Source organism: Sander vitreus, chromosome 5 (assembly GCF_031162955.1).
Source record: "Sander vitreus isolate 19-12246 chromosome 5, sanVit1, whole genome shotgun sequence".
NCBI classification, from domain to species: domain Eukaryota; kingdom Metazoa; phylum Chordata; class Actinopteri; order Perciformes; family Percidae; genus Sander; species Sander vitreus.
In genome coordinates, this window is record NC_135859.1 from 1428649 (window position 1) to 1442516 (window position 13868).

Here is a 13868-nt window from a genome sequence, read left to right on the forward strand (position 1 = left end):
TGAATAATAGCATCTTTGAAAAACACATACACACACACACACACACACACACACACACACACACACACACACACACACACAGGAAAGTTCTGTACTTTGTTTGTTGTTTCAGGCTTACAGAACCATAATTCCCATTAACTGCATTTAACTCGCGCTGTGTTGAAGTGGCTCATTGTGAGCTCCGGCGGCAGTGTCGCTTTAAGAAGGAGGTGCGCAGCGCTCCGATGACGCAGGAATAATCCTGAAAAGATGCTTCAAAACTCCAGGCCAGAGCCAGCGTGTGTGTTGGCTGCTGGCTGAGCTGGAAGAACCCTCCGAGCCTGGCAGGATCAGCTGTTGGGGAAGAATATTTTGAGCAGGTTCAGGAGCATTCGGAAGGAACTCTCAATGCAGAAGAAAACACACACACAGTCAGGCAGATCCGCTTCTTTAAAAAAACAATACACTTATTTACCATTAAGCCATTTACGCACGGCGGAGGGCTTTCTGTTTCCAGCTGTATGTGCCCTGCCAAGTGGAGCCAACTTGAGGAAAGAAACATTTGAAGAACATCTGTCCAACACTTTGTCATTTATCTGAAGCGGGACTTGGAAAGTGGCATCATGCCATATCTCAGCACACTGTGTGTGTACTACTTTTTGATGCTCCTGAACCCAGTTATGACAAATACCATCACCGAAGACATAGAGGTTTTGGTATTTTTGCCACAAAATAATTCCTACCCTTTTTCACACACAAGAGTGTCACCGGCGATCCTTTACGCGCAGCAGAGGCTGAAGACAGACGGAGGACAGTACTCCGGGTTCCGCTTCAACATCCACTTTGAGAACTCCAACTGTTTCAATGATGCTCTGTTTGTGTTAGTGGACAGGTCGTGCGGGCGCAAGCCGGATCTGATTCTGGGTCCGGTGTGCGAGTACGAGGCGGCGGCAGTGGTGAGGCTGGCATCCCACTGGGACATCCCGGTGATCTCGGCAGGTGCCCTGGCCGCCGGCTTCAGCAACAAGAACGCCGAGTACTCCCACCTGACCCGCATCGCTCCGTCCTACGTGAAGATGGCAGAGACGTTCACCGCGGTGTTCGAGCACTTCACCTGGAGGAGCGCGCTGCTGGTGTACGAAGACGACAAGGAGGAGCGGAACTGCTACTTCACTCTGGAGGGAGTCTATCACCTGATGGCGGACTTTAACATCAAGACGTATGCTTTTTACCAAGAGGATCGCCTGGACACCGACGACATCCTCCAAAACTTCCATGACACCGAAGGTAGGCTGAATGTCTAAGCAGTGTTGGAAGAAGTATTCAGATCCTTTTAGGCTACTTCAGTAAAAGTACTAATACCACACTGTTACAAGTAAAAGCATTGGAATACTACTTCAGTAAAAGTCTGTAAGTATCATCAGGAAAATGTAGTTAAAGTATTAAAAGATTGTAGAAAGAGTAAAGGACCAACCAGTTGTGTGTTTAATGGTCTGATCATCTCAGCTGGACTTGTAGCCGTTATATTGTTGGCTAGTTTACTTTAGAATAAAACATCAGATTTATAAACTACATGTGTTTTGTGTGCAGAAATCTTAATGTGTAAAGTAACTAGTAACTAAAGCTGGAACAGATGAATGTAGTGGAGTAACTAAAGTAACTAGTAACTAAAGTAACTAGTAACTAAAGCTGGAACAGATGAATGTAGTGGAGTAACTAAAGTAACTAGTAACTAAAGCTGGAACAGATGAATGTAGTGGAGTAACTAAAGTAACTAGTAACTAAAGCTGGAACAGATGAATGTAGTGGAGTAACTAAAGTAACTAGTAACTAAAGCTGGAACAGATGAATGTAGTGGAGTAACTAAAGTAACTAGTAACTAAAGCTGTAACAGATTAATGTAGTGGAGTAACTAAAGTAACTAGTAACTAAAGCTGGAACAGATGAATGTAGTGGAGTAAAAAGTACAATATTTCTCTCTGAAATGTAGCGGAGTAGACAGTGGCATGAAAAGAAAAGACTCAAGTAAAGTACAAGTACCTCAACATTTGAACTGAAGTACAGTACAGGAGTAAATGTACTTAGTTACATTCCACTACTGTGTCTAAGTGATTTAGATGGTTCCATTAGAGAAAACGAATTTGAACCATGTAAAAAACAAATCTTAGCGTTAGAAACATTATTACACACTACAGAGGTAATCTGATTACTTTGAGGTGTGGGTTTTATTTGAGATAAAGTGGGTTAATATGACTTGTGTTTTTAGTGTTACAATTTCCCTTAACCACTGTTATAACTGCAACACTGATTTCTTGCATTCAATTTAATATTATAGTTTTGTCCTTATATGTGAAAATATATCAATTGTATTATTAATTAGTGCACATATATATCCTATATCAAAAGATGACAAGTGTATTTCAAGTAGTGTTTGAGTTATGAAGGAAAATGTAATCTTTTTTTATAATTGCCCCCGTCACCCCTACTTGAATAACAGCTAGTAATTTACAGTGGTGGAATGTAACTAAGTACATTTACTCAGGTACTGTACTTACTCCAAATGTTGAGGTACTTGTACTTTACTTGAGTCTTTTCTTTTCATTCCACTTTCTACTTCTACTCCGTTACATTTCAGAGAGAAATATTGTACTTTTTACTCCACTACATTCATCTGTTCCAGCTTTAGTTACTAGTTACTTTAGTTACTCCGCTACATTCATCTGTTCCAGCTTTAGTTACTAGTTACTTTAGTTACTCCGCTACATTCATCTGTTCCAGCTTTAGTTACTAGTTACTTTAGTTACTCTGCTACATTCATCTGTTCCAGCTTTAGTTACTAGTTACTTTAGTTACTCCACTACATTCATCTGTTCCAGCTTTAGTTACTAGTTACTTTACACATTAAGATTTCTGCACACTAAACACATGTAGTTTATAAATCTGATGTTTGATTCTAAAGTAAACTAGCCAACAATATAACGGCTACAAGTCCAGCTGAGATGATCAGACCATTAAACACACAACTGGTTGGTCCTTTACTCTTTCTACAAGGTTTTAATACTTTAAATACATTTTCCTGATGATACTTACAGACTTTTACTGAAGTAACATTTGCAATGCAGGACTTATTTTCAGCATATTTTTACAGTGTGGTATAAGTACTTTAACATAAGTAAAAGATCTGAATACTTCTTCCCCCACTAGTCATTTAATAGGTCACCTACCTATAAAATCAAGTTCCATGTCAGGGTTTTTCACATTGTAATTTGGTATCACAAGTCAGTGTCTGTGTCACTTAAAATGAGACGAATCAAAGGTGAAAATGGATTTTCCTTTTATGTGCAGCATGACAACACTGTTGGCTTCACTTCACAACGGGTCTGCCCACTAAACTGATAGTTTAACCACAGTAAATTACTGTTTGATAATCCATGTTTCTCAAACACCAAGATGAGCTTTTAAAGATCATTGAATTCATGCTGCAAATAATGATGATTATCACTATAATTAGGCTATCGCAGCCAAGGGCATAGCTTTTGTTTCCACATTGTGGGGGGGGGGCGGGCACATTGCAACTGGGGGGTCTGGGGATCCTCCCCCAGAAGATGTTGAGCGTCAAACACTTCGTTTCCTGCATTCTGGTGAATTTTTGAAAATGTTGTGGTACAGGATATAAAATCCTCTTTTCCGGACTCAAACAACACAAAAGCTAAAAAACAAAACAAATTTGAAGCAAATTGTTTTCATGAGTCACATTCATTTCATGATTGAAAATGACTTACATTTCAGAAATAAGTTACATAAATTACAAACAAGCTTTATAGTTGTACATTACATCTCTTGACAGACAAATGTATCCAACACAGTCTTGTTGTCAAGTGATATCTTCCAAAGGTCCAGTCTTTTTAGGACCAAATCCCCTTTCTGTGTCCCTATTCCTCCACTGCTCATCATAGATGTAAAGACTGTCCATGGAAACAAAATAGGGACATAAAATAATGCAAAGTTAAAATATAGCGATACAATATTTTGCAAAATGAATAAAATGCATGTTAATGTAAACAGAATTGTAAATATATGAAGATGCCACTTTGGGCAATGATAGTGATTGGACATTAGCTTTAGATTAAATTAATAATTGAAATAAATGTTTGATGTGTTAATAACAATCATTAGCGGCAGCCCGACTGCCCACCTACTCAGCCCCTTTTCCCCCGCAGAGCCAAGTATCCATCCCAGGAGCAGACACTGAGGTGATGGACATCTGTGTTTTATTTGTCCTCACCCCGCCCACACTCACTTTTTAGATTTTACATAATGTTCTGCGTGCTGTTGACACAAAACATCATCCATATCATGCTAACAGACTGAAGAGATGAGCCGCAGGGGTTAGTTCTCTGAAAATGTTCAGAGGTCTTGGAATTGGCAGACAGAAAGCTCCATATGTGGCCTAAAGCTGTGAGTGATTAGAGCTCTTACAGTCCAGTAAGACCTTAAACACCGTCATTGTTTTATTTTGCACCATTTCAGGACAGTCTCTCAGGTTCTGCTAGTGAGTAACTAAGCATAGTAGAAAATAAGCAATTTTGTTAGAAAATAAGCCAGTTCAATATGTTTTTATTTTATTAAAGGTGTGTTGTATCCTATAGGGCTGCCCCCTCCTAGCTGATTAGTCGACTAAGATTTTTTTCAATGCTAAAAGACTTTTTTCTAAGAAACATATGAGAAGGTCTCTGGCAAACACAAGATTTAAAGTGGTGCTTTTGCATGATTCTTTCGGTTGATTAAATCAACTAATCGATTAGTCGACGAAATCATATGAGTTTTGGTCGAAGAAGCCCTAATGTATTTACATGCCCCTCAGAACAAATTGGCATATCATTCTTTTTTTTTTGGGGGGGGGGGGGGCTTTTTTTCCATGAACATAAAACTAATTTTGAATATTTTACTGACTACCTAACAACATGAATTAGTAGCAGTAGTAGGACTGCTATCTTTTTCAGCATGAGGCATGCAGTATACAAAACTAGGCTATTACTGTACTAGTGCAGTCTAATGTAAATGTGCACAATGACTACACTAGTCCTGTTGATTTGGTATCACTTTTCTCCCTTAAAGTCGAACCAAATGAAAATGTGTGTATATGCCAAGGCTGTTCAGGCCTGATAAGCAGCTTGTTGGCTATAATCCTCTGATTTCAGCTCCTGATTACATCACCTCATATGACAGAAGTGGCTGTTGTATAAATTAGCATATATTAAACATGCTAAATGCTGCAGAGCCACAAAGTGCACCTGATGGCAAGAAATTAGTATTCCCGGCATGTCAGGTGCTTAAACCAAGAGGTTTGAAGGGTTTCAGCAAATATTGTACAGCTTTCAGCAAAAACTGAGCGGTGTTAGAGGGGAGAGGCAGGCCATCATTAGCCTGCTTCAGCACAAGATATATAAGTGGGATTCACCTGTGTAAATATATATAATATAACATGGTATGAAGGTTTCATATCAATGATGCTGTTGCATTTCTCAGCTTTGCCAACAGCAATCAGGCACACAGCCATCAGTGCCATGGCACTTTAGATTCCTGTAGATATGACTAGTCTGCACACTGGAGTCAGTCATGCTGTCACATTCACATTTCCAGAACACAATCTACAATGTCCTTGGTCTGCCACTGGCAGTATCCTTCAACAGCACAGTCTTATTATACACAGCCATTCTGCATAGCTATACTGTCTGAAATGTCAAAGCCATTGAAAACATCCAGAACATGCACATATTTGGTTTTAAATCAATTTTTTTATTAATTTATTTCCCCTAGCTGAATGCCCCTACAGCGTACTGGCGTCATGAGCCTTTCCTTATCTCACACAGCAGCAGCTCCAAGCCCATCTGATTATAGGTTGTGTGTCTTAGCTATGGTATACTAAGGGGTAAGGTCAGATCCAGAATTGATTTTCAAGATAATTGAGGGTTGAGCGTGATTTATGGTTATGTGGAGGCTCCATTCAGAGCTTTCTCCGTATTACGTGAGTGGCCTGTAGTTAATACTTGTGCGTTGGTGTGTGCGTCGATCTCTTTAAGAGAATAGCAGGGCCGGCATGTGTGTGTGTGTATGTGTGTGTGTGGTAGAGCGAGTGAGAAAGTGACGGTGATTCTCTTCGGAGCGAGTACCGACTCCAGAGGCATAGTGAGAGAAGTGTCTCCCCTGTGCTTTTTGACCACAGTTGGAAATCTGTAGCAGGAAAAGTTAACCCTCTCCTTGATTTCATGTTGTTTGAGGCGGGGGAAATGCAACTCTACCAAGCCACGGCTGAGCTGACCAATCACAGTTGTTGCGGTCTGCGTCGCCGGAAAAGTGTAGTAAAATTTTTTTGACAGGTGCACGTCAGGCTACAGCGTAGGGTGCATATCTCCACGTACATACTTATGTACCCACGGCGTTGATTTAATGCAGGAGCATAAATTGGCCTGATTAAGGGTACTGCGGAGAGATTTCTTCGTAGCCTACATAAGTGGCCTTAAGTTTATGCATGCATGCATGTGGGGAGTGTGTGGTAGAGCGAGAGAGTGACAGGGATTAGCTTCAGAGCGAGTAGTGACTCTAGAGTCATAGTGAGAGAAACAAAGTGTCTCCCCTGTGTATGCAACACTACCAAGACACAGTCCGAGCGGACCAATCACAGTTGTGAGGCTACGGCGTAGGGTCCAGCGTAGGGTCCATATCTCCACGTACCTTTTGTACGTTCTGTTACGAACGCGCTAAACTAAGCGGGCTTGTTAAAACCACAAAGACCACCGCTACTACGGGTTAGCCTAGCCGTAACAAAAAAATCCCTCTGCCTCCTTTTCCCTACGTGTTGCATTCTGCCTCAACTTTCATGCCACTTTCTACTTCTACTCCGCTACATTTCAGAGAGAAATGTTGTACTTTTTACTCCACTACATTCATCTGTTACAGCTTTAGTTACTAGTTACTTTAGTTACTCCACTACATTCATCTGTTACAGCTTTAGTTACTAGTTACTTTAGTTACTCCACTACATTCATCTGTTACAGCTTTAGTTACTAGTTACTTTACACATTAAGATTTCTGCACACAAAACACATGTAGTTTATAAAATCTGATGTTTGTAACTTGTAACAGAGTAATTTTCCCTGTGGTATTAGTACTTTTACCTAAGTAAAGGATCCGAATACTTCTTCCACCACTGGGCCTGAGTTTGTTGAGCGCTCTAAGTACAGCTGTGAATGCACCCATTGGTCTGGGCCACATATGGCCACATTCAATTGGCAGTGTGTACGTTCTCTGCGTAAGCAGAACTACTGCTACTACGAGTACTCACTCACTGGCTTTGTCCACGACACTGACTAGTCCCGAGCTAAAGGTAGCTTAAACAATAGTATATAGTATTTTGAAAGTATTCCTTATAACACAGAAACCACTGAGAGTGAAACTTTGGTTTTGGTTTTTATTTTCATACTGCCTGTGCTTTTGTTCCAGTATCGGCGGCACACCCTTTTGTCTGTGCCTATCACATCTGTAATCAGTAGCGGAGTGGCAATCGGGAGAGTCAGGACTTTTCTCAGTGGGCCGCGAGTGCCGGTCTGATAATAGTTATACATTGCAAGTTCTTAGCAACACCATCCGGCGGCCTGGTGTGCGGCCGCTGCCCGCTGGTCAAACTGTGAAGCCTCTGCTCAACCCGTACGGCGGGCCGTATCACAACCAGGTCTAGGATTTTTAGAAATATAGGGGATCAGTGAGCGTCTAATGATGAAAAGCCAAAAAATAAAAGGGAAAGGTGGCGCTGAGAAGGTCAGACTCAAAAGGAAAAAAGGGATTGTGTTGCTGTGCTGTGTGTTGTTCATTCATTCCCCCCAAGGGCCGGGGGTCCACGCCGCCACTCTCTGTAATCATTGCTCTGCATGTACTGTACTTAGATATATATGGCTTTAATCACCAGAGAAATGTGTTGAGACTATAATAGTGTTAATTCTATAACTGAATGAGATGTAAACTGTCTGAAGCACTATTGAACATACGCAAAACAAAAGTGTAAGCTTTAAAAGATAATTTTTCCCAAGAGAAGGTCGAAAATATACCAAATTATTAAGGGCCTTTTTACACCTGAAAGTCCGAACCACGGTCACACTGAAGTTATGCAAGCACACTAAAAAACTCTAGAAGACAAAACTACGTTCTGTCGTCATCACATACGTACTTGTGCCGCGTCTCCCGATACCTGACATTGATTAGTTTGTAGACAGGCTTTCCCGTCTACTCGTATCCTCTCTCTGGTGTCAGAGTTTTGGGGAGTTCTTTTTCCAGCTGACTGCTGCTCTCCCCGTGCTGCCGTGGCTCCTTTTGTTTTGTTGCGTTGTTGAGAAGCATGACGCGGGAACTTTACTTGTGGTTTTGAGGAGCTGCAGCATTTATTCAGAGACAAACTGAAACCTGTACATTTACTACCACTTAACAAGTAAACTGCTGATGTATTCTCAGCTCTGATAGCCGACAGCTGTCTGCTCTGAGCGCTGACACCGTCTCTTTCACGTACACACTAAGCACTGAGCTATTCCTTAAAGGAGCTACACTTCTCTTATAACACGACAATAGCCTGCCAGAACTTTTTTGTATTTGGTCCGAAAGTCTGAACCATTAAAAAAAAAAATGCTTTCACACAAGTGTTCTCGGTCCGGATCAAACTGAACCATGATCCAGTTTGATCCGGACCGAGAACACTTCTTTTCATTGGACCAAATTTCTGCTGTTTAGTCTGGACCATGGTTGGGGGGAAGGTTTTACACCTGTAATTTTGGTGTGGATCAAACTGAAAAGTCTGAAAGTCCGTACCAAACAATGTAGGTGTAAAGGAGTAGGATCTGTCGGTTGCCGTTTGTAAAGACAACATTCAAAGGTGGCCTCTTCTCCCGGCTCTACGAGGGTTATGGTGCTCGCCAGCGGAAGCCAACCCCAGATTCACTCTTGATTTGGTACGAGCTTTGTCCACTTGGCATTTCGATGCACTACACAGTATTTGGGTTTTTTGTGTCTGCCATTTTTATAGCTTCCTCTTTGATGTGTGCTTACGATCTGGCACCTGGTCGCCAAGTTTTTATAGACGGTGACGCCCAGAAACGTCCCAAACACAGCAAAATAAGAAAATCCAGGCAGTGGGCAGGGTCTCTGCAGATACAGACACTGTCACACATGGGTCACAAGTGATGATTGAGAGGGATTACTTAATTTATGCCTTGTTTTCAGGAAAATCCTACTCAATGTGCCTTTTTAGAATAAGTGTTGTATTATATATGCTTACATATGTTAGGATCTGTAACAGACATGTCCCTTGTTTTTAGCTAAACGTCACCCCAAATAAGATAACATTGCTAATCAAGACAAGGCTGTGTCCTTTAGGATAAAGAAATGTCTACTTCACACACTTGAAGTTGCTCTTGGCTTTGGAAAACAATTGGAGTGAAGCTTAGAAATCCAGAACACTTGCACTGGAACACTCAAAACTGAGCAGGAATGTGCAGTCACACACACACACACACACACACACACACACACACACACACACACACACACACACGAGTATGTTCCCCATCAGCAGGCAGGAACACCACATTTAATTATGTGTAATAGTGAGAACTTTGGGTAATACAAAAAGGTGGCAGAAGCAGTTAATGATATATATGTATTAATTTTGCCCAGAGGTGCTCTTCAGCCAAAAGGTAAAATGGGCTGCAGCTCAAGTCACTTCAGCCACCATGTGTGCATGTTTAACAGATGGATATGACAGTGGCATCAATCTTCTAAGGAGGATTAGGGCCACATATGAAAGAATTCTGAGATTTTTTTTTGTGTGGCCCTAATCCTCTTCTGTAATCTTCTCATTCAGCTCTCTGCCAGAAAGCCAATACACATATTTTCCTAAAGTTGAGCTTTTGCTTTAACTACAATCAGAATCAGAAAAGGGTTTATTGCCACAATAAGTTACACGTATGTGGAATTTGCCTTGGTGAATGGTGCATACAGAAACAAACATATTAAACATAGGATATTCCAACTCCTGACATGGGCGTGATGCAGCGAGATCAGAGGAGACTCACTACTTAGTTGGTCTTGTTTTTTTTAAGATTATTTTTTGGGCATTTTAGGCCTTTAATTGACAGGACAGCTGAAGAAATGAAAGGGGGAGAGAGAGGGGGTAATGACATGCAGCAAAGGACCGCAGGTCGGAGTCGAACCCGGGCCCACTGCGTCGAGGAGTAAACCTCTATATATGGGCGCTCGCTCTATTAGTTGGTCTTGTTGCACAACAGAAATGCATCGTCTTCTCTTGACTGGTAATGTTAGCTTCCTTTTACTCTCTGACCGAGCATGGATGCTAGCGTGCAGAGAGCACATTAACCAATCATTTATGGCATTAACGTTAAGTATCTGCACCTGATATAATCTCCAGTCACCAGTCAGGTCTGTCATGTATCAAGGTAATGACGTCCAGTGCTAGCTTAAAGTGAGGCTCCTGCTTACCTGAGTGTTTGACACATTGCTAATAAAAAAGACAGAGGACAGACAAAAGATTCAATAAGAGATAGTTCAGCTTCAAAGCTTAACAAATCCAGATGTTTTATCAAGCTGGAATTACATCCATAGCTATCAGAACTATCAGAGCCCTAGACAGGTCATTGTGTGGTTATAATTACTGATGAGTGTATACTTCAAATCATTACTCCTCTGCACAGCCAACATGAAGTGTTCTTTGTTGTGTTTGAGCTAACTAGGCAAACTATTAGATCAAAGTATTACCCAAACTGTCCATCACTTTTGTAGACTCATATCCTGCCTCAACTATGACCTACTGACTTTTTTACTTACTATAGTTGTGTACACACAGTTTTCTCTTTTATAGCAAACATTTCAGGTGTGCTCACTTTCACGATTTCTTTCCCCTCCAAATAAAATGATTTAGATAATCCTGATAAACTGCTGGTTTGTGTTTAAGTTGTCTGATCTTGTTTCTTGACCCGTAAGACTTTTTTTTCTGTGTTTTTGTGTTCCAAGATAATCTCAGTAATTAACTTGGACAGTTTAAGGTTATCATAGAAATGATGACGAAAACTACAAAAATAAGACCCAAGTTGTAATATAGCATCATTATTATTTAAAGGCTCTCCTTTCTTTACAGCCATAAACATCTTCAGCATGTCTGTTCCTCTTTATGTATCCTCGACGGAAAACACAGTTTACCCAAGGCGGCTGTTGGTGCATCATCCTTAGCCTCTGTCCAACAGGTCTGGCCAAAGCAGTGCCTGAGGCTGTGCATTTATAATTGCATCAAAGGTAGACCTGTGGCTGACATGAACGGCATGATGTGATAGAGCAGAATCAGTTTACAGTAAATTGGACAGTGGTGGGACTGGAAACAATTATTTCTCATTGAAAAAAGGCTGTCTGTTTTTACAGACAGTTTTTCCTATTAAAGGGTTTTTTGGGGGGAGTTTTTCCTTATCCGAATTGAGGGTCTAAAGATAGAAGGTGTCCTATGCTGTACAGATTATAAAGCCCCTCGAGGCAAATTTGTCATTGATAAATAAAATTGACTTGACAGTCATGTAAATGGTGACATTATGTCTGCCTGAGGAGAATCCAAACCTAAATGAATCTCTGAAGTAATTACTGTGACTGCATTCATTGATGCAACAAAATCACTAATGCAACTTTAACTAGATCACATACTGTAAGCACAACTGTGCATCATCACCGAGTTTTTAATATGTTAAAGCTTTAGTGCGTAACATTTTGATATTAATGAATGTCCGTTACATTCAAGCCATTGCCAAATGAGTTGCTACAAAGCTAATTAAGACTGTCAGCTCCACACAACTCTCTCTGGATGTCTCAGTGTGACTATGTTCAGAAGATTGTGGCGTCCGGAGACTTTCACGCGCTGAAACTCAAGTGAAGATAATGACCTCTTCTGAAGAGTCCATCATGTTTTTTTAATCCTCCGTGTCCTCCTTGGCTACTAGCAACTGCATGGGGGAGGGGTGGGGGCACCGACAGTGCTGTTGTCATTACTTAGAATTCCTCATGGGGGAGACAGAAACTATGCACTATATATTTAACAAACAATCAGTAAATGCTTTCTAACTACCTGAATTAATCATGAACTTCAGTATATTAACACACTTACTGACCCTTAGTGCATGTCTAAATCATAAGTGTAAACACATGCATAAATGTACATCTAAATAGCAGTGTTGTAGTACTTGAGATAGTACTTTTTGAAGTTCTCAGTCTCGTCTCGGAATCGATCACATTTTTACTCTGTCTTGTCTCATCTTGGATAAAGAGGACTCTGGATTTTATTTCAACACTGGGCAAGACCACGACTGCCTTTCGATTATTACTTTTAAGGCATTTCTCATGATACACTTATGGCAATAACATAGGTAAATGAAGAAGAATCTTATCTTGTTTTTTGTGGGTGTTTTTTTTGGAACTGTGGATCTTTTAGATCAATTTGAGGAGTACCTATGGTTAGCATTTTCCATATTTTATCATGTCATGCAATGTAAGACTCGCACTGGTCTGGTCTTGGTCTTGACTCGGTATCGACCCCTCAAAGTCTCGGTCTTGTCTCAGTCTCGATTCACTCTAGTCTTGGCGACGACTTGGTCTCGGTTTATGTGGTCTTGACTACAACACTGCTAAATAGTTTGATAATCACTTACTTACACTTTCATTAATGGTCTTGGGAACCATTGACAACTCCTAAATAACTGTTTTATAAATTATATTAAACCTAACTTAGAAATGGTGAATCCCATCATTCATAAAGTATAAAAAATACAATCAATAAACACATTATAGATGAGGTTATTAATCAAGAATAAAACATGTATAACTATTTATCAGTACCATACTAGTGTGTAATAATGTAGGAACAAAGCTTTAGAAATGATGAATTTAGTATTTACTGATACTTAATTAATGCTTCATAGTGTGCTGAAGGATTACGCTAAGAAATTTGAAGTATTACTCATTGCCTGTTCCTTCTAATTTTATAATGACACAAACCAACATATTCAGCTGATACTGCATACAATTCTTACTTGCATCGCTTCTGTCATTTTTACCAGCAACTCACGCTTTGCCTGTAAAAATCCCCTCACCAGTTTGCGACAGATGTCTGTACCATAGGCTGCACAATATTACAACATGCAACAAACACATAGGAGGGAAAATGAAGCACCTCTCTTGTGATTGGTCCGTTTCTGATGCTAATCCTCCTGAGACATGCACTCCCATCCTGAGTCTGTATGAAGTCTTTGTGTTTGGCGAGAACTCCCCTTGGACTCCAGCATAGTTGTAACGCAATGACTCGCTTTTACTGTACGACCACAAATGTCTGCAGGTTCAGCCTGAAAGGGCAGAGGACAATACTGTTACTAACAACAACAACAACAACGGGATAATCATCAATCGGCTTATACAGCATCCATTCAGTCCCTCTAATAAACAGCGTTTATGTATGTCAAGTTTTTCCCCGATCCAACTGAGACATTTTCATCTTACAATGAGCTTTTATATTCCACCTTATACTCTTTTCTTTATCCTGTTCACTTTCTGACAGACGGATCCAACAACATAAATCCTTGAATTTTTGGAGTAATGGTATTACAAATTTGCAAACCAGCCCCCTATTTGCATATGCTCTAGCTTTAGAAGTTTACAGCCAACACAGGGCATTTGAAATACACTGTGGGCACTCAGTAAGTGCACCATGTGCTGCCCCATTCCTGAGTTAATTTGTAACTAGCATCGGTGCCCTAGCAAAAAGGAAAATCCAGAAGTTTTGAAATATTGCTGGCTGC

At 40.5% G+C, this 13868-nt stretch overlaps 1 protein-coding gene across 1 annotated transcript in view; it reads left to right on the top strand.

The window, feature by feature from the left end:
• Window positions 1-264: 264 nt before the first annotated feature.
• The window catches only part of npr3 (natriuretic peptide receptor 3), a 35558-nt gene continuing 21954 nt past the window's right edge, over window positions 265-13868 (top strand). The window contains exon 1 of the mRNA XM_078249983.1: window positions 265-1266. Coding sequence (XP_078106109.1) covers window positions 603-1266 — 664 coding nt within the window. The 5' untranslated portion in view covers window positions 265-602. The remainder of the gene's footprint in view (window positions 1267-13868) is intronic.